The sequence below is a fragment of the Drosophila teissieri genome, chromosome X (genome assembly GCF_016746235.2).
Source record: "Drosophila teissieri strain GT53w chromosome X, Prin_Dtei_1.1, whole genome shotgun sequence".
NCBI lineage: Eukaryota > Metazoa > Arthropoda > Insecta > Diptera > Drosophilidae > Drosophila > Drosophila teissieri.
The window spans coordinates 11,986,241-12,009,438 of NC_053034.1; the positions used below are offsets into that span (position 1 = coordinate 11,986,241).

Here is a 23,198-nt window from a genome sequence, read left to right on the forward strand (position 1 = left end):
ATTTATATACATAACATATAACGAATGCTATTAAAGATTTATAAAAGTGAAAACAACGAGATGCCCAAGAAGACAAATCAAAATGCGCTTGTTCATCTTTCCTTTTCAAATCCAAAACAATACTATCGACCATTTATTATTGAACCCAATTCATTTTTGCTTGACAGACCCTTAATACTAGTTCAAATTGTGTATAATGTTTATATGTGTATAATTGTATTATTATTTAATAGTCAGGCGTTCTTATTTTCGTTTTTGTTTTGTAATTACTTGTTTAATATTTTCGTTGATGCGGCTTGGTTCCATCACCGTCCAGATTTCCATCCATTATACTTTGTTACTTTTGTCTTAAATTTTAGATTATATCGCTTTCTGTTCCATCTCTCAATATTCTCTAGAAAAAACCAACCCTGCTCTGCTTTAAAAATGATCCGGTGCTGGAGAGCACCATAATTAGATATTGTACATCGTAACAAACGATTTGTATAAAAAAAGTGACTTCAGTTTATAAAAATTTCACTAAATTAGAAAGGTTTTCGTTTCTGTTTTCATTGCTTTGTGGTTGTGTGTGTAGTCCTTACTATTTCTTATTTGACTTTATATGCGGCGTGGCGTACTTTTTTGGTATTGCTCGGAGTATTTCGTTGGAACGGCAACCAGTTAGTGGGGTCCAGTCTGTTCATCATCCTGTTGCAATCCGGTTTCTGGCTGTGGGGAGTTCGGCTTTAGGTGGTGTGAGCTGTGGGTCTAGCCGCGTTCAGCTGAGTTCGCCTCCCGAGGCGGCATCGTTGCGGTGGAGCAGCACGGAGCTGGCCGCCTGCTTATTACCGCCGCACAGCCGGAGCACGGTAAGCACATCGCTGCGAGGATAGCCCAGGGCCATGAGATCGGTGACGTCCTGTTCGGTGAATCGGTCTTGCGGATTAATCGTGTTGGGTCCGCCACCGGCGCCACTTCCGCCGCCACCGCTCTCCCGTTTACTTTGCTCGATTGCATTGGCAATTGCCTCCTGTTCCATCGACTCCTCCGAGTGTCCTGTGAGTCGGGCGCTGACCGGCAGCTCACTTTCCGGCAGAAAGGGTGTCGTTGTTCCCGTGGTGCCGATAATCAACAAATTTCGCTGCAAGTCAATCAGGCACTGGAACAACCAATTAATTAGCATTGACCTGATCCAAATTTATTCTTGACTGCTTTACCTGATGTCGCTTTAGCATGTCCAGACCAAGCAACATGTCCATGGGCTGCTGGCCCAGAACAGTAAAGCTGGACGTTAGGTGATCGTTCTCAATCTGCAACTGGACCATGTGTATTCTACCCAGAATGGGCTGCGTGCCAACACCCTTGGCCACACCGTTCCAGCGCGTGTCAATCAACCGGTTGACGTGGCACCGTTCGGCGCAGTCCTTGCTCATGATCGTCGTCTGGGCGCCAGAGTCCACAAAGGCCTTCACAGGAAACCCATTCACTTTGCAGTTAATATACCTAATGATGCACAAAAAGTGACTCATTCCAAATATATTAGTAAGTTGTTAAATTACTTACAGCATTGTAACCGTACCGAAGATCTCCGGATTGTATTCAATGGCTGCCGCCATGTTATCCTGGATATTTTTCTGCTTGATCTCCTCGGCAATCAGACGTTGCGTCTCCTCATCAAACGGATCGGCATTTAGCATGCGCATGCGGTGCTCGTTCCGCCTCTTCCGCTCCGTAATATGCTCTCGGAGCAGCCGGGCAAAGGTTTCCCTGTCGCCGGAATCGATGGCCTCCGCCAGACTTGGATTGTACTGCCGGAGGAGCGACAGCGTCTCGGGACTGGACAGGAACATCTGTCGCACTGTCTCTGGGTCGTCGTCGAAGTTTACATTGAACTCATCGGTCATGGGGATGTCTGTGAGGTTGTTGAACTGCGCCTGCTGCACTCCCTGCTGCTGCACACTCCTCGAAGGTGGACTGCCTCCGGAACTCGTGCCCGGCACGGCGATGCTGCTGAAGTCCAGCGTGCTGATCGCTGGATTTCCGCCACCTGAATTTATTGAAAGAAAGCAATCTGGTTAGGGGGATCCGACGATTGAGGTGGTTTCCAGGATTACTTTGCCCATATTTTACATAGTTTAAAGAATATATTATGATCAGTGTAGTTATCTGATACAAATCGAGACTATTATCAATAAATCTTAATAAATAAGAATTAATTCCCTAGAAGCGTTAAAATGGGGAAAACTCGAGAAAGAAAGAGCAAGCAATACCTTAAAAATATGTCTTAATTGTGAAATAAATTATTGCTAATTGTCATAAAAACTGTATGTATATGTATAAACGTTTGTCGTAGAGATTGATTAGGTCACTGTCATCCGATTTTGATTGATCCTAATTGATCTACAATCTATAATCTAATTTAAAATATTAGGCAAGCGAGAAAAAGACATGCAAGTGCAGCTGCGTTAACTAGTTAATACATATTTATATATAGATAATATATAGTCGGGCTCATTTATACTGAAATTAAGATTTGTACTCAAAAATGTGCTTGCTCTTATGCGAATCATGGAGTCCAAAGTGCTGTGCAATGGTAAATGAAATCGAAAATTGTTCACCGCCCACACCTGTCTGCAGTGGAAAAAAAATTGTGTATGTAAATACATGAGTGCAGAAATACCATGAATACAGATATATAGCAAAACATTTATATATGCTACGATCCCATTTCAATGGACAAACTGACAAGGCCAAATGCGCATTCAGGGGTCAACAAAACAGTGGGCCACAGTGGGCGGCCCAAGTGGGTGGATCCATGAGGCGGAGACGGTGGCAGAGGCAACGCACCTGCTGCTGCTTCTCTACTTCCATTGGAATTCCCATCCCGCTCCCCTGCTATTTGCGCTGCAGTGGAAACAGATAAGCCACTTCCAGAGTTCCCGTGTCTGTGTGCCGCTGTTATTTTGGAATTCGCAAAAAGAAAGTCAGACAAGGCAAGGCGTTTATTTTTAACACCAATTGCGCCGCAAAAAGATGAGCTGTGCTCGGTGCGCTTTTCCATAAAAATACAGAAACTAAAAAACGCAAGTATTTGCAAAAAAAATGTGCAGAGTTCAAATTTCACGTTGCAAAAGTGTTGTTAGCTTTTGATGCATACATTTTCCCCTTTACGTACTACGTAATTGGGGTTTCCCCCGTCCCAAATAGTATGTTGCTACAGTATTTAAATATTTAAGTGTTTAGGTATCATTATTATAATAATTATACAAATTCGAATTTTATTATTGTGTGAATTTGCGTTATCTGACCAATGAATCCCTTTCACCCTCCCCAAACTCCCCAAACCCGTACTCAAGATCCGTCCCTGCCCCCGCCCCCACAAGACCTGACCCACATAAGGATTAATGGCTCTCCTCTCGCTCATTCACTCCTCTCTGACAACTTCCCCTTTCCCTTCCCGTTCCTGTTCCAGGCCTCCCTCTCACCTGAGCGATTGGCGCTCCTGCGTCGTTCCAACATGATGAAGTCGCCATCGCCGACGCCGCACTGTTGCAGCGTCTGTTTGTCGCTGGAAAGCTCCCGCCCGTTGAATATGACCGCTATTTGGCCCACTTCTGCACCGATCTCCATCGCGCAGAGAGCCTTGAGATTCTCCAGCTCCAGATCCTGGGCCACGTCCAAGCAGAAGACCTTGTCATCGCTGGTCGTCACTGTGATTTTCATCGCCGATGTGTGCTGTGAGTGTGTGTGTGTTAGCGTTTTTGTTGTTGTTGTTTGCGTGGGTTCGGGGGATCGGATGAGTGGGCGCGGGTGTGTACTGCACTGGCGGGTGGCAAGGTAAGTCCCAATCTCTGCTGGCCTAGCCTTTTTCGCCTTTATCTTTGCTGGCTGGTTGGGAGGTGTGCTGATATTCTGCTGCTCGCGTATTGTTTTGACACAACAACGAAAACGCCGCCTCCACGCGGTTGCATGCGGCGCCTTATCGATACTATTCGCGGCTTGCCTATCGATGGTTGAATGGGATGGTTAGAGCATTACTTATATGAAGGTATTACGACAAATTTGGAGGGACTAATGATTTTTGATTTACCTAAGTTTGACATGTTATCCAAAGAAGACTATAATTACTAAAAAGAAACAGTTAAATGTCTTTATGATGAACGTTGGAATCTGTAGTCACTTTTTAAAGGGCACTTTTTTTGTCTTTCCAAAATAACACAAAGATATTACGCATTTGAAAAGGGAATGTAATAATAATACTGTAAGAAAATCTGGAAATAATAAGTTCCTCGATATCTGCCACCCACTATCAGTAAATAACAGCGATACTTATCGATGACTCATGTGCTGTCATCGAAAATTTATTGTATTTACTTTATTCAATTGGAGTCACTTGCAGCGTTTGGACACCAAGGAGCTTTTCGAGGTGCCTAGTGAGAAACCAGATAAGCCACCATGTCCACACAACCAGCGGAGAATGAGGAGAGTGCAGCGGCGAAGTCCAAGCGACCTTCAGGTAAAAACCCAGATTCATGCGAGCCACCCCCCCTTCAAACTTCCAAACCCCCAAAAACACACTCACCTACACTTACACGCGTAACAAGTGATAAGGAGGAGAATGACTAATATCCAATCGCAAATCGATTTTCGGGGCCCATCCTGGTTGCCCTGCATTAACCATGAGGTCACGCCTAGTCGCTCACGTTTTCCACTTTCCCCACCTGTTCACCCACAGATTCGGCCTTCAAGCAGCAGCGCCTGCCCGCTTGGCAGCCAGTCCTAACCGCCCGCACCGTACTGCCCACCTTCTTTGTGATCGGAGTTCTCTTCATACCCATCGGAGTGGTCCTGCTGCACCTGAGCAACACCGCAAACGAGCTGATCATCGACTACACCAAGTGTAGGAGCTCTGCCGGAAATACCACCTGTGCGGAGTATCTGGACGCCCACCCCGGCAGTAGTGATTGCACCTGCGAGGTGCCCTTCGTCCTGCCTTCGGACTTCAATGTGAGTTAAAGGGATCCAGATCTTAAGTAGCTGCTTAGCTTAAGTAATCAATAGAGAGTTAAGGTAGTTAAGTAGTTCACATCAAAAGCTATATGTGGCTTTTATAATCTAAAAAGTATTTATCAAGCAGATTGGCTTGAAAGAAATTTTGATAATTTTTGATAGTAAATATTAGTGGATTTGGATTTTTGAATACTTAAAATGTTACCAAACTAAACAGTGAATTTCATTTAAGTTATCGTTAACTTATTTTTTTTAAGGGTGTCGTATACATGTACTACGGGCTGACAAACTACTATCAGAACCATCGGCGCTATGTGAAATCACGGGACGACGAGCAGCTGCTGGGTCACCTATCGCAAACGCCCAGCACAGACTGTGCCCCCTTCGCCTATGATCCCGATTCTGGAAAGCCCATCGCGCCGTGCGGTGCCATTGCCAACTCGCTGTTCAATGGTGCGGTACGCAAACTACCTCGATTGCACGGCAACTAACCTTAATCTCTTCCAGACACGTTGACCCTGTTGCAGGGTGGCTCCGAGATCAACCTGCTGAAGACGGGCATAGCCTGGCCATCGGACAAGCGTGTCAAGTTCCGCAACCCAGAGGGTAACCTGAAAGTCGCCCTTGAGGGATTCTCACAGCCAATATTCTGGCAGAACGGTCTGGCCGACCTGGACCCGGAGAATCCGGAAAACAACGGCTTCCAGAACGAGGATCTGATTGTGTGGATGCGCACCGCCGCTCTGCCCAGCTTCCGGAAGCTTTACCGCCGGCTTAACCAAACGAACACCAACTATGCCAACGGCCTCAAGGCTGGCAATTATACACTTAACATTAAGTATCGTAAGTACCAATGGCTAGGATATCTTGAATGCCGAGTCTAATGTATTTTCGCTTTGCCTTTCAGATTACCCGGTAGTGTCGTTTGACGGCACTAAGCGAATGATCCTCACCACCACATCCGTGCTCGGTGGCAAGAACCCGTTCCTGGGCATTGCGTACATTGTGGTCGGCGCAATATGCATCACCCTGGGCCTGGCCCTGCTGTTTATCCATATGCGATGCAGTCGCAGGTGAGTTGCTGTCGCACATCATAAATTCATCCTCATTGTACCGATCATCATCCATCCTGCCCTTATCCCTACTCCCGCAGCATTATAGTCCATTAGGTCAGCTAAGAGTCGAGTATTTCATACCCCATTGAAGCCGAATCGTTTCTCATGGCCAAAATAGCTTTGCTCGGTGCGCGATAAGTATTGACAATTAAGTAGCGTTTGATAGTAGCTTTATACCTTATCGGGCACTGGCCAAATTGATTGACACCTTCTATGGGCTCTTGAACTAATCATGGTTTTATTTCTGTTTCTCCCGCAGCAACATGGAGATGATCAACGTGAATCCGCACACGCAGTACTCCTAGACCGAGCACCGTCAGTATTCCGGGCTGCTTCACTTAGCTTTAGTACATCCATCTGTTTAAGCCCTATCAGCATAAAGTAGTTTCTATTAACCAACTGGCACCGTGTTCTCGACTGCTCTATTCTTTATGTTTAACTGTGTGTTCTTGGCCATGCGAAGAGCTGGCCAAGTGCCTTTTGTTGATTCTGTTCGTCTTTGACTCTATATGTGTGCACCCAAATTGTGATTTTTTGTATAACTTATTCCGCACATCACACATAGCAAAAGTGGCCCCCTTCGCAACATCCACACGAATTTCCACCATTGCTTTACAAACTGCAAAGTAATACTTTGTGCCTGACTTAATCTGTATTGCCTTTTACTACGTTTATACGCGCAAATAAACATTGTTAATGGCATAGCTCCCTTGTTTTATTGGCAAGTAAATGGGGTCAACTTGAAATCGGAAAAGTTTCAGAGTTACAATGTTTATTCTTTGTTTATATGGGACCGTAATATTTAAGTTTAGGATTCTGTTTAAATTTTTCTAAATAGCCGTAAATATATTTGTGATTTCCTTCGCAAAGGTACAACCGTATTCATGTTAAACGAATAAAATTGGATGACAGTATGAACGTGTTGAACTCGTAATCACGTGGTTATCAGCGCTATTTAAGCATTTCCTGCTTGATATCAGATAAGGCCTTCAAAAGTGTGGTATCGGAATCTGCAAGCCCCACCAAAGAAAAATACTTTTAATTTCCTATATATATTTTTAGGTTTACATTTCTTTTATTACTTTCTTTTCGATTCTTCAACGCGTGAGGGACAAAAGTTTGCTTATATGATTCTGCATTTGTTTTAATTTATTTTGTACGTTTTAGACTACATTTCCAGTTACAGTTTAGAAGTTGCTTAAGCTAGTTTTACTTATAATGCCGCCATTATTAGTCCTGTCTATAAATGTTAAAGTTGTGTGCGCATGCGTGTGGGTGTATGGTGTGAAATATAAGTAATGTACATATTATGCTGAATCTTTATATAAGCCATATGAATGAATCTCAATCTATGTAAATACGGTTCTAAGTATGGATCCACTATTGACCTTGGTCTTCCGTGCACATCAACTTGATTTCGAATGCGTAGACGGTATATAAATTTCCAATACATCCGACCAAGAACTTATCTTCTGCTCTTGACAACGTGGTATAAAATGTAAAACAAAACAAAACTTTCTCAATGGATTAAAAATATTTGTAAGTTATTCAGAAATACGTATCGGAGAAAAAAAACTAGTTACATTTTCTTCATTTTGGTAAGAAGGCTAGTCACTGTTGCCCTGTCATAGAATTTCAGTGTTCAGACATCTATAAAAACTTACTGATAAGGAAATAAAAGTGTTATAATTCGAAGGTCCTCATGAAAGTTTTAAATTGAATTCAAAATTTTGGGAAGACCAAGGCTTAAATCTGAAAAAAAAAAAACGCCTCAACAACTGCCGCGTTGTGTTTGTGTGGCTGGGAGTGTCATGGTGTTGTGTGAAATACTTGAAAATCCTGATGGTTTTTACTAACTCTAACTGAGCGGTTTCCCTTGCGTTTTCTGTCGCTTGCTTTGGTGCGTCGTAAACTTTTTGCTTGTTAATTGATGTATAACATATTAAGACGTAGTTTTCTTTATGCTTAAGCCTACTATATCAATGTATTTATATATATATATATATAGTTTAATAGCGAAACTTAGCACTAAAGGGATGTGTATATAAATCCCATATTTTGCTTTGTGTGTGGGTGTGTGCGTGGTACATACTAGGTTAACATTTAAAAAAAAAAGTCTTATATATGATGTACATATATGTTAGTTAGTTTCTTAAGACTAGAAGCAAGAAAAAAGGTTTATATAACACACACGCACACACACGCATCTCGTGCTATACATAAACGTGGCTGATTTGTTGATGGAATGCGTTGCTGATGCTTATGTGGTTGCTGATGTATTCATTGTTCGAATGATTATGATGAGATGATGGCGGTGTCTGAGTGGATTGGCTTTGTACATTTCAAGTGATTTTGGATTGAGATGATGAGGTGTGGTAGTGGGAGTGGTAGTATGATCACTCAATTTGTCGCAGTTGCTGCAGCTGCCGCCGTGGCAGCAACAGTCTTACTGCTTGTCTTGCTATTGTTATTGTTGGCCAGCACCGCTGACTTGGAGTCAGGCTTCGTCTTGGCTGCCGTTACTAATGCGGTTGCCGTGCTGCTTGCTGTTGTTGCCGCTGCTGGCTGTGTGGCTGCTGCTGGCGCTGTTGAGAGCTTTGGCCCATTGAGGATATGACTTTTGATGTGGCTCTGGAGAAGCTCCTGAGAATCGAAACAAAGTTGACATAGATCACAGGTAAAGCCGGGATCATTCAACTGATCGTCGGCCTTCTTACGCCGCTCACCCGTTGAATGCGAATGCGAATTGGACGTGGTCGTTGTGGTAGACTCGCTCTCCGAAAAGGAGGCCGTCGACACCACATTCGGCTCGTCCTCCACATCCCCCTCATCTAAATCATCGTCGTCTACCTCCTCAATGGCATCCTCCGGATCGGGATCTGGATCGGCGTCCTCATCGAACTCCTCTTCGATGATGTCCTCTATGGGCATCACACCATCGTCCTCATCCTCCGAACTGGCCACTATCAGCGGCGGCATCTTTGATTTGCCATTCATTAGCGGGCGCACCGGCAATGCCACTGGCTCCGGCTCCTCCACATCGTCCTCCTCATCGTCATCATCGTCGTCGTCATCGTCGCTTTCCACTTCTCCATCATCGTCCTCGTCGTCATCGGAGCTGATGACCTCCTCGACAAGATCATCGTCGTCCTGGTTTAGATTCGCTTTGTGTTGCTTCTGTGTCAAGAGTTGAGCGGGAGGCTGCACACCCTCTTCGTCCTCGCCCTCGCCACCATCTCCCTCCTCGTCCTCATCTTCACCCTCGCCATCCTCATCGTCCGTGTCGTCATCGTCATCATCTCCGGTGCCTGAACTCTCATCCTCGTCGCCGGAGCTATCCTCGTCCAAATCATCGCTATCTTCCTCGTCGGGACTCGCCATCTTTTCTGATGCTGTTGCTCCTGCAGCCTCACCTTTCTCTACAAAATTATCATCGGATTCTGCTCCTTCGCCTAATGTTGATAGTGGCGCCGATGTGTTTGCATCTGCTGCCGCTGCTTCCATGGCCGCTGTTCTCTCTATGGCCGCCTTAGTGGCCACTGGCACTATGACCTCCTCCTTTAAATGGTTGTTAATGTGGTTCATCAGCTTCTCCTTGCGCGACAGATACTCGCCGCACAGATCGCAGCCCCACTGGAAAGGGCAGAAGGGTCGCACCACCTTAGCATCGGCCAGCTTGTGCTCGATCCACAGCTCCTTTGTGTCGAACGTCAGCTGACAGCGACGGCAGGTGAGGTGATCGTCCACCACAATCACCGGCGGCTCGGGCAGATTGCTTACCTCGTGTTTGTGCAGCTCGTACATGTGGCGACGCAGATTGTTATTGCTGATGAAGGTGGAGGCGCAGTATTCGCATTTCAGTTCACGTTTCCGCTTCATTGATTTGCTGCGGTTGCTGCTGCTGTTGTTGTGGTTCATGCTGCTGTTGCACGAGTTGTTGAGGCTCTGCTGCTGCTGGTTGGGCATCAGGCCCACCGCATGCAGCTCGCGGAGGTGCAGCATCGAGTTGTTGTTGTTGTTGGTTGTGTGATTGTTGTTGGTCAACTGTGTCGCTTCGCCGTCGATGGGGTTCTGCAAGGATTAATATGCCCGGGGAATAGCAGGATACAGCGGGATTTGGGGTGGTGGGGAAGAAAAAAGAGAAAATAAAGATTAGTACAAATTCAATTGGCAATGACGAGATGTTGATATCTGTTTTTTGCGACTGGTGCGGAGGCATCATCATCATCATCAGCACATCAAAAGTTGTTGGTGGCGCGACAGACGACGATCCTCGCCATCGTCCGTCGCTTGTCCTCCTCGCTGCACAAGCCCAAAAACGCTCACCTGCTTGCTATCACCTCTGAAATGCCACTTGCGATGCACCTTGAGTGCGATCACCTGGGGGAACGTCTTGGCGCACAAATCGCACGCGTATTCCCCGTTCTCGTTTTGTCGTTCCACCTGGAACTGACCGGCATCCGCCGGCCCATCGTCGAACATCGCCGCCAGTGGGTTGTCCACGTACAGCTCTTGCTCGTGCTTCTGGATGTGCTTGCTAAAGTGCTCCTGGTCGGTGAATCGAGCCCCGCAAATGGTGCACGCCACCTCCGGAATGCGGATCTTCAGTGACGTGCCCGCAGTTACAGTACTGCCCGACGCCACTCCGGCAGTTGTGCCATTGCCATCGCTGTTTCCCCTCTCCTCCAGTTGCTGCTGCTCATCGTCCTCATCCTCGTCATCGTCATCGCCGGTCTTATGCCGGAAAACTGTTCTTCTGGCCGGCTGGAGCGCCTGCTGTTGCTGCAGCTGTGCATCCTGCTGCTGGTGGGCACCTGTCGAGGTGATCGGCTTGCGGTTGCAGGTGGGCGTGTGGTTGTCATGCATCTGGCGGTCGAAGAAGACCTTGCGGCACAGCGAGCACTCAGCTGGGTTGGGCACTTGCGGGTGCTTCTTATAGCGATGAACCTGTGGACGAATATTGATATAGTTGTTGTATTGAGCCAACAAATTGTTTTCCCCATGATCGAATAAACTGGTTAATCCCATCCAGACTTACCCATAGACTCTTGCGTCCGCTGTAGACGTTTCCGCAATCTTTGCAGGAATAATCGTTTGAGTCAAACTCGTCGTGCGAGTTGATGTGGATGGCCAGCTTCTTGTTGGTGTTAAAGTTTGATGGACAGTACTTGCACTGGTACCAGTACAGTGGAGCAGATGCAGTGGATGCACCGGCCGCGAGGGTGGAGAGATCAGCTAGATCCGCTGCTGTAGGCTTGACCTCGTCCATTAGAGAGTCATCGTCAATCTTAGAGGACGTGGACGCCGAAGTGGAAGTAAGCTTGTGAACGCTGCGTTTGTGCTGCTGTAGCTCCGTCTCTGAACTATAGACGATCGAGCAAACCTCACATTCGAACTGCTTGATAATCATTTCATCCTTGATGGCCCTTCCGTGCACCTTGAACAGATGCACCTTCAGGCCCTTCTCGTAGGCAAACTCTGCGTTGCACAGCTTGCATTTGATGAACTGCACATTCTGCACCTGATGATCGGTGAGCATGTGGTAGCGATAGGACTTCTTCGAACTGAAACGACGCTGGCAGATGCGGCAGCGCATTCGCCGAAAGCGGCGATCGGCTGCCTGGTCAAGGCTCCGTCGAAAAACTGCCTGCTCCTGGGGCGTTTGGTTGGCCATTGCCGGTGGCACATTGGCAGGTGTTGCTGGAGCCGACTCTGATACTGTTCCTCCAAATCCCACCTCCGAATCCGCTGCTGGTGTTGCGGTAATCGTTAGCGATTTGGGTGTCATCCGATTGGCAGCCGCCAAAGCTGCATTCACTGCATTCGATGCCGTGTAGTGGGAACGCATATGATTGGACAGGCCAATGTTGTTGCTGAACACCGCATTGCAGATGGGGCACTCCTTCTGCTGGCTAGCCACGCCCACCAGGCTGCTGTTGTTGCTGCTGTCATCCAGGCGCATCTTCTTGGCCACGCTGCCAGGCTCCTCCTCTTCATCATCTGGAATTGACGGTAGAGCGCGTTAGTGTGTCACTTCTAGTGTTATCTTACTCGCAAATAAGAACAAAAATTAAGCTATAGGCAGCACGAGACATACCAGCATGTTGAAGCCTTAGATATATGAATTTTCAATGTGAGTAGAGCCTTTATCTCATTTAAGTTGAACGAGGTGCTTTAACATTCACCAAAAATTTTTGATGAGAGCTCGGGGGAAACAACAAATAGAATTGCTAATATGACAACATATGTGGTTGGCAAATTTGTTACATTAAAGACCAATCGATGAAAATATATTAAATTTTACTTTAAGATCACATATCCGTGAAATACGAACTCAATTTCAGAAGGACTAAATCTGATTGACTCGAATGTTGAGATACATTTAATTAAAGCCTATCTTAAGAGTCCGTATATCTGTGACACAACTGTTTAGTCATGCATTTAGTTTGCTAAGTTTCATTTATGTTAAAAAGACAATATCTGAACAAATATGGACATGGAGATGAAACGGTGGCAGGGACAGAGGCAACGTGAAACAGGCACAGCGGGGGGACGTCTACAATCTAAGCCTAATTACCGAGTGTCCCACCATTTGTTATCGACATCAGGTCCTTCATCACGTAGTCGTAGCGACCCGTGTAGACGTTCGGCGTGCTTCCGTCCGCCAACTTCACTGCATCCGCGTTCACGATGTATTCGAAGCCGCCAGAGTGTCGGTTCTTGTCCACTCCGTGCACATTGATCATATGCTCCCGTAGGTAGGAGATCCGAGGATAACCAAGTCCGCATCGCACGCACTTGTATGTCTCTGGCAGTTTGTTCGGATGCTTTGATTCCATGTGGCGCAGCACATTGTTGTAGTTGTTGTACTGCTGGCCGCAAATGGGGCATACCTGCGGCATACGGGAGAAGTACTGGGATTTGGGTGCGGATGCATCCCGATTCGCTGAGTTCTGAGCGGCTGCGGCGGCAGAGGCGCTGGTGGATCCACCGCCACCCACCTGAGTACCCCCCGCCGGCTTTGGTGTGGAGGTCAGTGGCGGAGCCGCACTGCTGCTCCGCGACTCCTCCGCCGAGGATCCAACACCAATGCCTAAGGCGCCGAGCAGGCTCCTCTTGCCCGGCGAATGTTCCATGCTGTTGCTCCTGGCCATGCCGCTGCCAGTGGTGGAGGCATTGTCGCTGACCGCCCCGCCACCCACGCCGCCCAAGTGATCCTGATAGACGTGATCGAGGAATCGCTGGTGCGTTTCCAGCTTGGCATCGCACGTCATGCAGCGCAGCCGGACAATGCAGTCCATGTTGTTGTAGTGCCGCCGTCTGTCCACGGGATCAGCAAAATCCAGCCCACAGAAGCTGCACTGTATCGAGTTGTTATCCTTGCGCTGGACATCCGCGTGCTTGTCGTAGACATGCGTTCGGAACTCGTGCTTGGTGCGGAATCCCTTGGGACAGAGCTTGCACTCGTACAGCTTGTTGACCAGAAGTTCCTTGGCGCGCAGTTTCTCTGGGCGCTCGGAGCCACCGCCGGGAGTAACCACTTCTCCGCTCGCTGTAACTGTGGGACTATTCATGGCCACCGCTCCAGCTCCGGCATCGGCAACCGCCACAACTCCTGTTGCTCCATCGTCTGTCATATCCTCGGCAGTGGGCACCATCACTGTCGTTGTTTTACCACGCAGCGCATTCAACACTCTAAAGAGATTTATGCAATTTCGCTTCTTCAGATGCGAGATGAACAGCGCCTTGGAGTCGTTCATCTTGAGGCAATTGAAGCAAAGGTTGCGCGGCAGCTGCGGATACTTCTTGCGCACGTGCGCCATGAAGTTCTTGTACGTGCTGAAGTACTTGTTGCAACATCGGCAGGTCATCGTCTGGTATTGCTCAAGGAACTCGTCGTTCTGCTCAATGAACTCCACTTTGTCGCGGGTGAGCAGTGGTCGGTACTGTTCGGGATTATCGTAGTCGTAGCCGCCGCCCTCGCACTTAATAAACGCGTTCATCACCACCTGGCGGTACTTTTGTGTGGAGATATTCCCGCCAGCAGCGCCCGCTGCCCGATTTGCCTCCGCGGTGGCCGCCGCCGCCGCTGCCCGTTGGATTTCCAAGGCGGCAGCCAGGGCGGGCGTTGGCTTCGTGATGGGTGTGTTGTGGGGGGAGTCTGTGGACAACTGGAACAGGTTTGGGTGCAGATTCCTTTCGTGGCGACGGGCGTTGGCCCGGGTGGAGAACTGCAGGCTGCAGGCCCTGCAGCTGGCCACCTTGGAGTCCCCGGCGGCTGCCACATTGGCCACCGCATTCGGCGGCAGCGAGGCAGCCACCGACGAGGCATTAACGCCATGCTGCGCAGTGTAGTCGTAGTCCGAGGCCTGCGGGTGTACAAATGAAATATAAATTACAGTCAGCCTGACAGGGAAATCTTGCTTTATGTAAGTCTTCCATTTTGTTTAATTAAAATGATTTAATCAGTGTAATATAATAATAAAGTTACCTAAATACATTTAATAGTATAGATGGTGACTCACCGTCAGCGGGACATCGCCCTCGTGCTCGGAGCGCTCTAGGAACATTGTGGGATCGACCATGTCATCGGATTCGTCTATGGACTTCATCTGGTAGTCGTCATCCGTGTCAATCGGCTCATCTTTGATTGGAATCGCAGGCAGTGGCTGCAGGGAATCCAACATTCAACCAAAAATGAAAGAGCAAACAGTGCCGAACGAAACGGAAATTAGTTTAAATCGAATATACAACATTTGCAAGTTCGTAAATGGCATAGTGAGATAAATCAATAACATCGATCATGGACGCTGCAGTACGTCCATTGATACCCGTTAGCCAGAGAGCTATGGCCGAGTTGGTACTATAAATTGATGCATTCCAAAAACCGGCAAAAGCAAGACTAAATCCAGACGGACATTGATGATTTTGCATAATTTCGCATTCGGGATAACAGGTAGAAGAGCGCTGTACAGGATTGGGTCAGGGGATTCGTTCACGCTTCGAATGCACGATACAATTACATTATAGGAGTAGCGTCTGAAAAAGCGCAGCTGCTGGGCGGCGCTCTGGAGCGTCACCGGCATAAGCAGCGGAGCCGTTGACACGGATGCGGAAGCAGAAGCAGAAGCAGAAGCAGATACAGATGCAGAAGTCGTGGCGGAAACGACGCTGACCGGCGGATTGGACGTAGTCGTCGACGTGGCCAGACCACCAGCCTGCTGATGTTGGACGTGACCACTGCTGCTGCAGCTCTGGCTGAAATCAAGCGGCAGCGACAGCGACAGGCTCTCCATTCCAGCCACACCCGAAATCCCTGGCAGCAGTTCAGCAGCAGCAACAGGAGGCGGAGCAATGGATCCAGGGGCCACTGGGGGCAAAGTCGGTATCGTTGGTATCGTTGGCAGCGGCGGCAGCGGAGGAACTGTTATGTCCAATGGCAAATACAGCTTTGGTTTAAATTTGCGCAATGTTGGAGCCGGATTGACCACCGGAACTGGAGCTGGACGCTGTGGGCGAAATTGTCGCTGGCGTCTGTGTTGCTGTTGCTGCTGATGATGTGGCAACATTTGCTTGCCACGCTGCTGATGTTGTTGTTGCTGCTGCTGCTGATGATGATGATGATGATGGTATCTGCGATACTGGTGAGATTGCTGGCGCTGCTGATGCTGCTGCTGTTCCCGCTGCTGGGATGCGGATGTGGTGGACGTGGATGTGGATGAGCAGCTAGCCGCCGACGCCGCCGATGGTGGTACCTGTAAGAGAAGGGTCTGCAGCGATTGCTGTGCGCTGCTGATCGTCGCGGTCATTCGGGCCGGTGGTTGCAGCTGCAACTGCTGCAATTGATGCTGTGGCATCTGCTGCGGTTTAGGACTCACATAGACTGTTAGGGATTTGCGTTTCTTCAGCGAGTGTATGCCGTCCAAAATGTTCGCCGCGGTCGATGCGGCCGTTGGCGTCGCCTTCTCCGCTTCGAGCTCATTCTCCGATTGCTGGTGATGTTGCTGTTGTTGAAGCAGCTGCTGATCGAAGGAGCCGCCTCCCCCATTCTCGGCACTGTTCAGGTCCAGGTAGTTGAGGAGCTTGCTCTTGTTGGCATCCAGCCACTGGCGCTGCTTCGCCTGCGAGCTGAAGCACCGGTTCTTGAAGCTCTGCCATGAGTTCAGGTAACTGATGCAGGCGTGGCAAATTTGCTGCGACAGCCGATCCTGCGGTGTAACCTGAAAATAGTTTTCAAAAAATTGTGAATCGTTAATCAAATGGTTTGGTTTCAAATAAGGAAATGTAAGGTTACAGCAGTAAACACAAAACGTATAATAACAAATCAATAACAAAACAATTTGCAATTTTATGTACATAAAGTGAGCTTGCAGATACACCAGTATAACTCACGAATAGGCAAATTAAGCTCAGTTGTATACAAGTTTACAAGACAATAACCTTTATAAGACGCAACGTGCGTTATTTAAAGTATAGATAACCCACACTTTCGGTTTATGGTCATTTCCTTCGGACTTTTGGGGAAAGGGAGACACCAGTGGAGATTTGTGTGTGTCCAGCGATGCGGAGAATGCAGGCAGGTAGCAGTGGCAGCAGTCCCCGGCTACCAACTATCCTATTAATGTCAATGACCTGCTTATAATTATATGCAATACTGCGACGGCATCCCACACCACCCCCTCAGATGTCCCACCTCATCACCGCCCCCCATCCGCCCACCTCTCACCACTTCCACCAATACAAACACACAGAACACAGAACACTGCGCAAATCATATCAAATGTCCTGCTGGCTGATAACAGTGTGTGCGCATGTTTGTTTGTGTGCGTGTACGACTGTGTGTATCGCTTGAATTGCAAGCCTATGTATGTAAGTCCATGTCCGCCCTTATATACATACATAACTATGTACGCCCGTCCTGCCGCAAAACACACACACAGCACATGGGTCGATTTCGCCGGGAAACCAGGCTGAAAACATCTTGGTCGCCCCCGCCGCAAAATCTATTAAATCTCAATTATCTAAGTCCGCGGTTAGGCGTCTTTTATCGTAATCGCTTATCGAAGGAGCAGTTGCAGTTTCTCAGTGATGACAAGATGGGTTGTTGCCAAAATACCATACTATATGTATATATAAAAAAATGTATAAAGGTTTACCTATTTTAATATCTCGTTTAAAGCAGCGCCATGCGAATAATTGACAACACATTGTTTTCTAATCATAGCAAAATACTTAAAAACAATTTCTAATAGCAAAATAAGTTACGAATTTTTAATGTTTACGTTTATTTTCAAAACTAAGTATATTATAGTAACTAATTTACTAAACCAATTATAACATGGAATAATATCTGTTCGCAATTATCTGTTTTCCGCTTTTAAGGGTTTACTCTATTAAACGTAATCCGATCAGTAGCTTGAAATACCTGGCTTGAAAACCGCCTAATTATCAGCTATGTTCCCCCTCTCCACTTTCATCACTTAAATATCGATAGCAATACAACAAGAATTAGCTATCGGGAAGGCGAATGAAAGTGATCAAAACAAACGATGGAAATGTTTTGTTTTGCATTTGTCTTTTCGACTTCAGCTATGTGTGCACATGCGTTTGTTTGTGTTGGTGTGTTTAATTTAATAATCGAATGCCTGTTGTTGTTGCTGCTCGTATTGTTGTGCCAGTGTAATTGAAACCCCAGGATATTAAAGCCCTGAGGGTCCTTTAAGCACACTCACATGCACACACACACACACAGAATACACTGGCACCCGCCTCCAATTTTGGGCCTACATACATATGTATGTATATGTATTATAGTAGTAAATATCTACTGCATCCTTATGTACAATTATCCCACACTACCAGCAGAGGATTTTGAGTGAGCTGCTCCATCTCCGCTTCAAGCTGCACTCCAACTCCACTCCGTTTCGATAATATGTTGTTCATTCACCTCGCCCAAACCAGCGTTTCCTTTATTGCCGCCATGTTTCCCAAATGCAATTGGATACAGGATGCAAGGATTCCCATGTTCCGCGGACTGCACTTTAATGAGGCAACATTGGAAACCTATTTGGGTTTGAGTTTATCCACATTGTGGCGATATGCTACGCAATAAGGTGAGATTTTAGAAAGTCACAAAAGGGCAGGAGTTATGTACATATACATACATATTATGTACATATAAATACATAGTGGCCATGGTGTAGGTATGTATGTACATATATAATGCAGAAAGACTTGTGGCAGCTGCAGATGCGATTCCACCAGCTGCCGCCTTCGTTTTCTGCTGGCCACCAGGTGCAATAATCACCAGCCACGGAGCATGGACCATCCATCCAAGCCATGCCATTCCATTCCCCGCCTCCTTAGCTCCTTCGTCGTGGAACAAGTTCTTCTCCTTTTTGTGTCCTTATTCGTTCCAAACCCATGCTGTTTATATCTATATGGATATCTCTATATATGTACACTCGTGTGTATGTGTGCCTGTGGGCAAGAGAAAGAGAGCATCCTGTCCTGTCCGTTCCACGCACAACAAGACGTAGAAATAACCAAAAAGTAACCCTCATATTTAGCAGACCGTAGATCTTGAGGGCAGCAACATAGCAACAACAACAACAAAAACAACGCAGGAGCAGGACGATGAGGAGTCGGATTCGGAATCAGGGTTCAGTTCGGGCATATTGAATTTCGTCGCAGGCAACGGCAAAGGCAAACGCAAGACGCAAAACAAAATACAAATAAAAACGCAAGTGCAACAGGGTCCACCCTAGGGCTTCCGAACAGCTGTTATCGTTCTTGCGGAGATCAATGCGAATGAGTTATCGATAAAGACGACGGACTTGAAACTTCGGCGTAGTTGCAAGGGGGACGAGGGGGAAGTGCAAATAGCAATGGATTCTAGGAATTACACATTTATCCCGACATTCAAAGCGATTTAAAGTTTATCATTTTGGAGACGCAAGAGTTCTTAACAGTTACATAAGATATATGAAAAAATAAAATATAAAACATTTAATTCCGTTCTTCAAATGTGTACATGTTCTCAAAGAAACCATGATGGTATTTTAGCGGAAGTGCAAAGACTTCCGTTAAAAGTTTGTATAATTTTTATATTATCTCTCTTAGCTACTTCCTTTCCGAAGCACAAAGATTTTAGCTCCTAATTGTATAATGTCGCTTAGTTTCATCTTGGATCATCGCCTCATCGCTAGCCATTTTTCCCTTTCTGGGTAAGCAGGGCCACATCCTTGGACATTTGTGTATCCCTCAAGTGTGTATCCTTGATTCACGGATTCCCGGCTACCTATTCCAACCAGTCCGCCCTCACCCGCCATCTTGGATGAGGCAATGGAAGGAAATGTGCGGATGCCTCGACTGCTTCGCTGTGTGCCCTTGTTGGCTTCCTCTCCAATTCAATCCAATCCAATCCCCAAGCCCTCCGCACCCCTCGGAATCCCTCTTTTATCGGCTTGTCATCTCGTCACGTCGCTTCATCTTCATCGTCGTCGTCGTCGTCGTCGCATTTTTTGGCCAAGGGGAGAAAGTTGGTCCACCTGGGGACCAAGAGCCACAAAATGGAGACGCCGCTCAACTGCCTGCCCGCTGCTTCTGTTTGTTGTTGCTTTTGTTGTTGGAAATTCGATGCGGGCCGCAGGAGGAGTTCATCCAGCCAGTTAAAGAAGCAGCAGAAGAAGGCATAAAGCAGAAATATATCAACATCCCGCCAGGTAATCTGGTGTGCCCAAGGTGAAACCACTCGACGAAATTGTGTGCCCGGTTTTGGGTCTCCGCCGCTGACCGTTGTCCGCTTACCGCCAACCCCTGCTCTTTCTCCATAACCGTGCCCATATGCCCATGCCCATGCCCATACCCATGCCGAAGCCCAAGCCCAAGCCCATGCCCGAGCCCGAGCCCATACCCAAGTCCATGCCTACCCATTCCCATTCCCATACCCATATACCCATTCCCGTTTCCCGGTCTCTTTTGCCAGTGTCTTTGTTTCGTGTGCCTGTGGTGCTGTGTGCGTGTGTATGCCATGGCGAGCATGTGGTCCGCCTCCAGATAACGAGAACGGAGCAAGAGCAAGAGCCAGCACAGCCAGAGCCAGTGCCAGTGCCAGTGGAAGAGGAAGAGCCAAGAGCAACAGCAAGAGAAGCAGTCGAGCTAGCGACGATGACGACGATGACGCCAACTTATATGTGTACATATACACCACCTCTGTCGGAGCCAACTGGCGTGCCATGGTGTGCGTGTGTCCATGTGGCCATGTTCCCGTGTCTGTGTGAAGAGCAATTGCCATGAAATCGAATCGAAGCCCAGGGAAAAGAACAGAGAATCGCGGAGAACCGAGCACCATTGGACCCATCCATCCGTCCATTGGGGGCACCAAGCAGACCAAGCGGATATGGAATATTGGGGATACACATACTAAATGGAATGCCGGGGGAACCCAGCGGAAAAACAGGAAAAGCAAGCATGCAAGAGCCCGTATAAAGAATCAATAAACGAAGCTAGCGAAGCCGCAGTCCAAGTCCTCCTCCTGTTCCGCCTGTTCCGTCTCCGCCACTTCCATATCCTCGCAAGGATGCGCGCGCGCAAAGAGAGAGCGGCGGCGGAGCAGAGAGCAACTGCTGCCCTCCAAGCGAAATTCCTTGAAAAAGGTACGCAGCAGGCAGCACAGCGCAAAATTATATGTAATTGGCCTGGGTTTTTGGGTTTTTGGTTTTTCGGTTTTCTGGCCTGGAATCTCTGAATCTCTGTGTGTCCGCCGCACACACATACACACCAACACACAAACAGCCAGGGGACACAGACGCAGCCAGGCACACAAATACCAAGGCAACAACGGCGGCGGCGGCGACGACGGCGCGCTCATCGGGCTCTATGCTTTGTGCTGGCCATTCGCAGCTGCTCTCGCCCGCTGGGAAGAGGCAATCGAGAAGTGGAGGATGAGGAGGAAGAAAAGGAGAAGGAGGAAACGGATGAACCGCAGGAGGAAGAAGAGGAGCAAGCGGAGCAGGCTGTAGATTTTTGGAAAGGAAGCAGGATCAGTTCTAACCTCAAAGCGGGAAGGCAATGGAAGGAATGGAATGGATGGAGGAGGAGTAGCAAAAGTGTAGAGTTCAAGTTTGATTATGAGCTAAAGATTGTGGTCGTGATTGGATTTCAGGCAGAATGGAGCTCCACATCTACTCCTCCTCCTCCTCCTATACCCATACCCATTCTCTTCCATTCCCACTGCATCGTGACTTGGCAGTGGAAACATTGGAAACCCAAAAAGCGGACCATGCGGCTAGCCACACACCCATACCAAAGCAGAGGAGGAGGAGAAGGTGGAGGAGGCGGAGTATGGCTGGTTTTCGGTTCGTTCGCTTTATTTTCTGTTTGCTTGGTCTTTCGTTTTTGGATGTGGCCATCATCTTTGGTGCTTGCACAATCCCACTTCGATGGGTCTTGAACCCCGGGGCCGAATGCTCCAATGCCCAATGGCTACTCGGCATCATCCGTAACCTCACTTTTCCATTCTGTCCAGCGAACGGGTGTGGCCACCGCCTCATCCTTCCACTGGCCATTTGGGATCTGTGTGTATAACTGTTAATGGTGTCCAACCACCAGAGCACCGGGAGTGCCAGAGCACCCAAGAGAGCATTCACTGAGAGCGCCGGACTCGGACTCGGAATCGGATTCGGAGACCCGGGATGACGACACCGACGGCAGCAATGGCGATGGCGACAGCCGGATTATGTATATACCCGCACCCGTTACCCGTGCCCACAACCCATAGTCATAGCCATACCCACACCCATACCCATAGCCACTCACCTTGATGCCGACGCAGTTGTGGATCTTGGTGGACAGCGGCTCCTTGTCCGCCGCATAGCTATTGATGATCGAGATGCATTCGGTTTGTGGGGCGATGCACAGGCGACAGCAGTTTTGTCGCGCCGACCATTCGCTGTTTCTGGCCGATGTTGTTGTTGGAATGGCTGCTTCAGGGGACGTGGTTCCCGCTGACGCAGTGGCTACCGTCGTCGTTCCAGGCTGTGTCGCTGTGGCCTCCACTGTTACCGTTGATGTTGTTGTTGCGACTACTGCTGCTGCTGCTGATGATGTTGTTGTTGCTGTTGCCGCCGCAGCGTCGCACATTTTGTCGCTTTTGTATTCGTCGCCTCTCGCTCTCTTCTTTGCCGCTTGCTTCTACTTCTCGGTTGAATTTGTTTTTGGGTTTTGTTTTTTGCACGTTTTCACTTTTGTTTCGGTCTGCGTCCGTTCGCAATCGTTCCACACCATCCACTACTACAATATACAACTATACTGCTATATCATCCGCTCTCCGACGGAATCGACCACGCCGCTCGCGTCACCCACTTTTCGCACATTGTTCGCACTGGTTCTTTTTACTTATTTTGTTGCCTCCAATGATCCTGTGCGCTGATTCGGGATTTGGAGTTTCGCTTTCGGCTTTCCCTTATCTTCGCCTCCTTTTCCGCTTCGCTTTTGTTTGGAACGAGTGGAGGAGTCGCACTGGAAAAAAAATGAACGCTACACTGGACTGCGGATTGCGGTTGCGTATCTGCGACGTGCTCCGCCGGGCTGCAAAACGGTAAAACGGTTTCTGGCGATAAAAGTCGCTTTTGACTCGAGATGAGCACGCCTGGCGATGTCTGGCGATACTATCGCTGTCGTTTGTGGCGGACGCAGGCGTGGTCACTCTTCTCCTTGTTGGGCGGTGTTTCTTAGCGGCCGCGGGTCTGGTCACACTGGGAAATAGCCATCGAAGAAGCCATTTTCAATCCGATTATTCGATGTTTTCGACTTTTTGCTTCGCGGCGATATAGGTTTTCAAAATAAAATTATAAAAACCTGTACTTAAAAGTTATATATAGATTCTTTATTACTCGAGTTATATACCCTACAGTGTTAATCGTACTGTAATTTAAATTTCTGTAGTTTTCTTATTGGAAAATTAGGTATTTTAGTAAAAGCCATACAAAAGTCGATGATATCAAGTTAACCTCCCCTCTAGATGTAACTAATAAATTAATTAATTGTTACTATTAAATTTGTCTTTAAACTCAACAAGTTTAAAGTTTGAGT

General features: G+C 47.7%; 3 protein-coding genes across 7 annotated transcripts; 1 reads left to right on the forward strand and 2 right to left on the reverse strand.

The window, feature by feature from the left end:
• Positions 1–97: 97 nt before the first annotated feature.
• LOC122625372 (protein DDI1 homolog 2) lies at positions 98–4,046 on the reverse strand. The gene is made up of 4 exons (XM_043805523.1): positions 3,465–4,046; positions 1,543–2,026; positions 1,197–1,482; positions 98–1,138 (listed from the first exon to the last, which is right to left on the reverse strand). The coding sequence occupies exons 1-4, from the start codon at positions 3,700–3,702 to the stop codon at positions 758–760; spliced, it is 1,389 nt and encodes a 462-aa protein (XP_043661458.1). The 5' UTR covers positions 3,703–4,046; the 3' UTR covers positions 98–757.
• Positions 4,047–4,335: 289 nt separating this feature from the next.
• On the forward strand, positions 4,336–6,808 carry LOC122624045 (cell cycle control protein 50A). Of its 2 annotated transcripts, XR_006326436.1 has the most exons (7): positions 4,336–4,495; positions 4,715–4,986; positions 5,247–5,442; positions 5,497–5,832; positions 5,897–6,062; positions 6,143–6,231; positions 6,364–6,808. XR_006326436.1 is itself a non-coding variant. In XM_043803473.1 (6 exons), exons 1-6 carry the CDS (start codon positions 4,435–4,437, stop codon positions 6,407–6,409), a joined length of 1,077 nt encoding a protein of 358 aa, XP_043659408.1. In that variant the 5' UTR covers positions 4,336–4,434; the 3' UTR covers positions 6,410–6,808. The 2 variants fall into 2 exon arrangements, 1 of the variants encoding a protein (XP_043659408.1); XM_043803473.1 differs by lacking the exon at positions 6,143–6,231.
• A 1,238-nt stretch (positions 6,809–8,046) lies between these two features.
• On the reverse strand, positions 8,047–22,715 carry LOC122623098 (zinc finger protein hangover). 4 transcript variants are annotated; one of them, XM_043802032.1, is made up of 8 exons: positions 21,924–22,715; positions 15,983–16,324; positions 14,630–14,773; positions 12,694–14,473; positions 11,143–12,104; positions 10,431–11,051; positions 8,831–10,175; positions 8,047–8,747 (listed from the first exon to the last, which is right to left on the reverse strand). In XM_043802032.1, the coding sequence occupies exons 1-8, from the start codon at positions 22,245–22,247 to the stop codon at positions 8,602–8,604; spliced, it is 5,664 nt and encodes a 1,887-aa protein (XP_043657967.1). In that variant the 5' UTR covers positions 22,248–22,715; the 3' UTR covers positions 8,047–8,601. The 4 variants fall into 4 exon arrangements, with proteins under 4 accessions (XP_043657967.1, XP_043657966.1, XP_043657965.1 ...); XM_043802031.1 differs by having other exon boundaries at positions 12,682–14,473; XM_043802030.1 differs by having other exon boundaries at positions 8,047–10,175.
• Between the last annotated feature and the right edge of the window lie 483 nt (positions 22,716–23,198).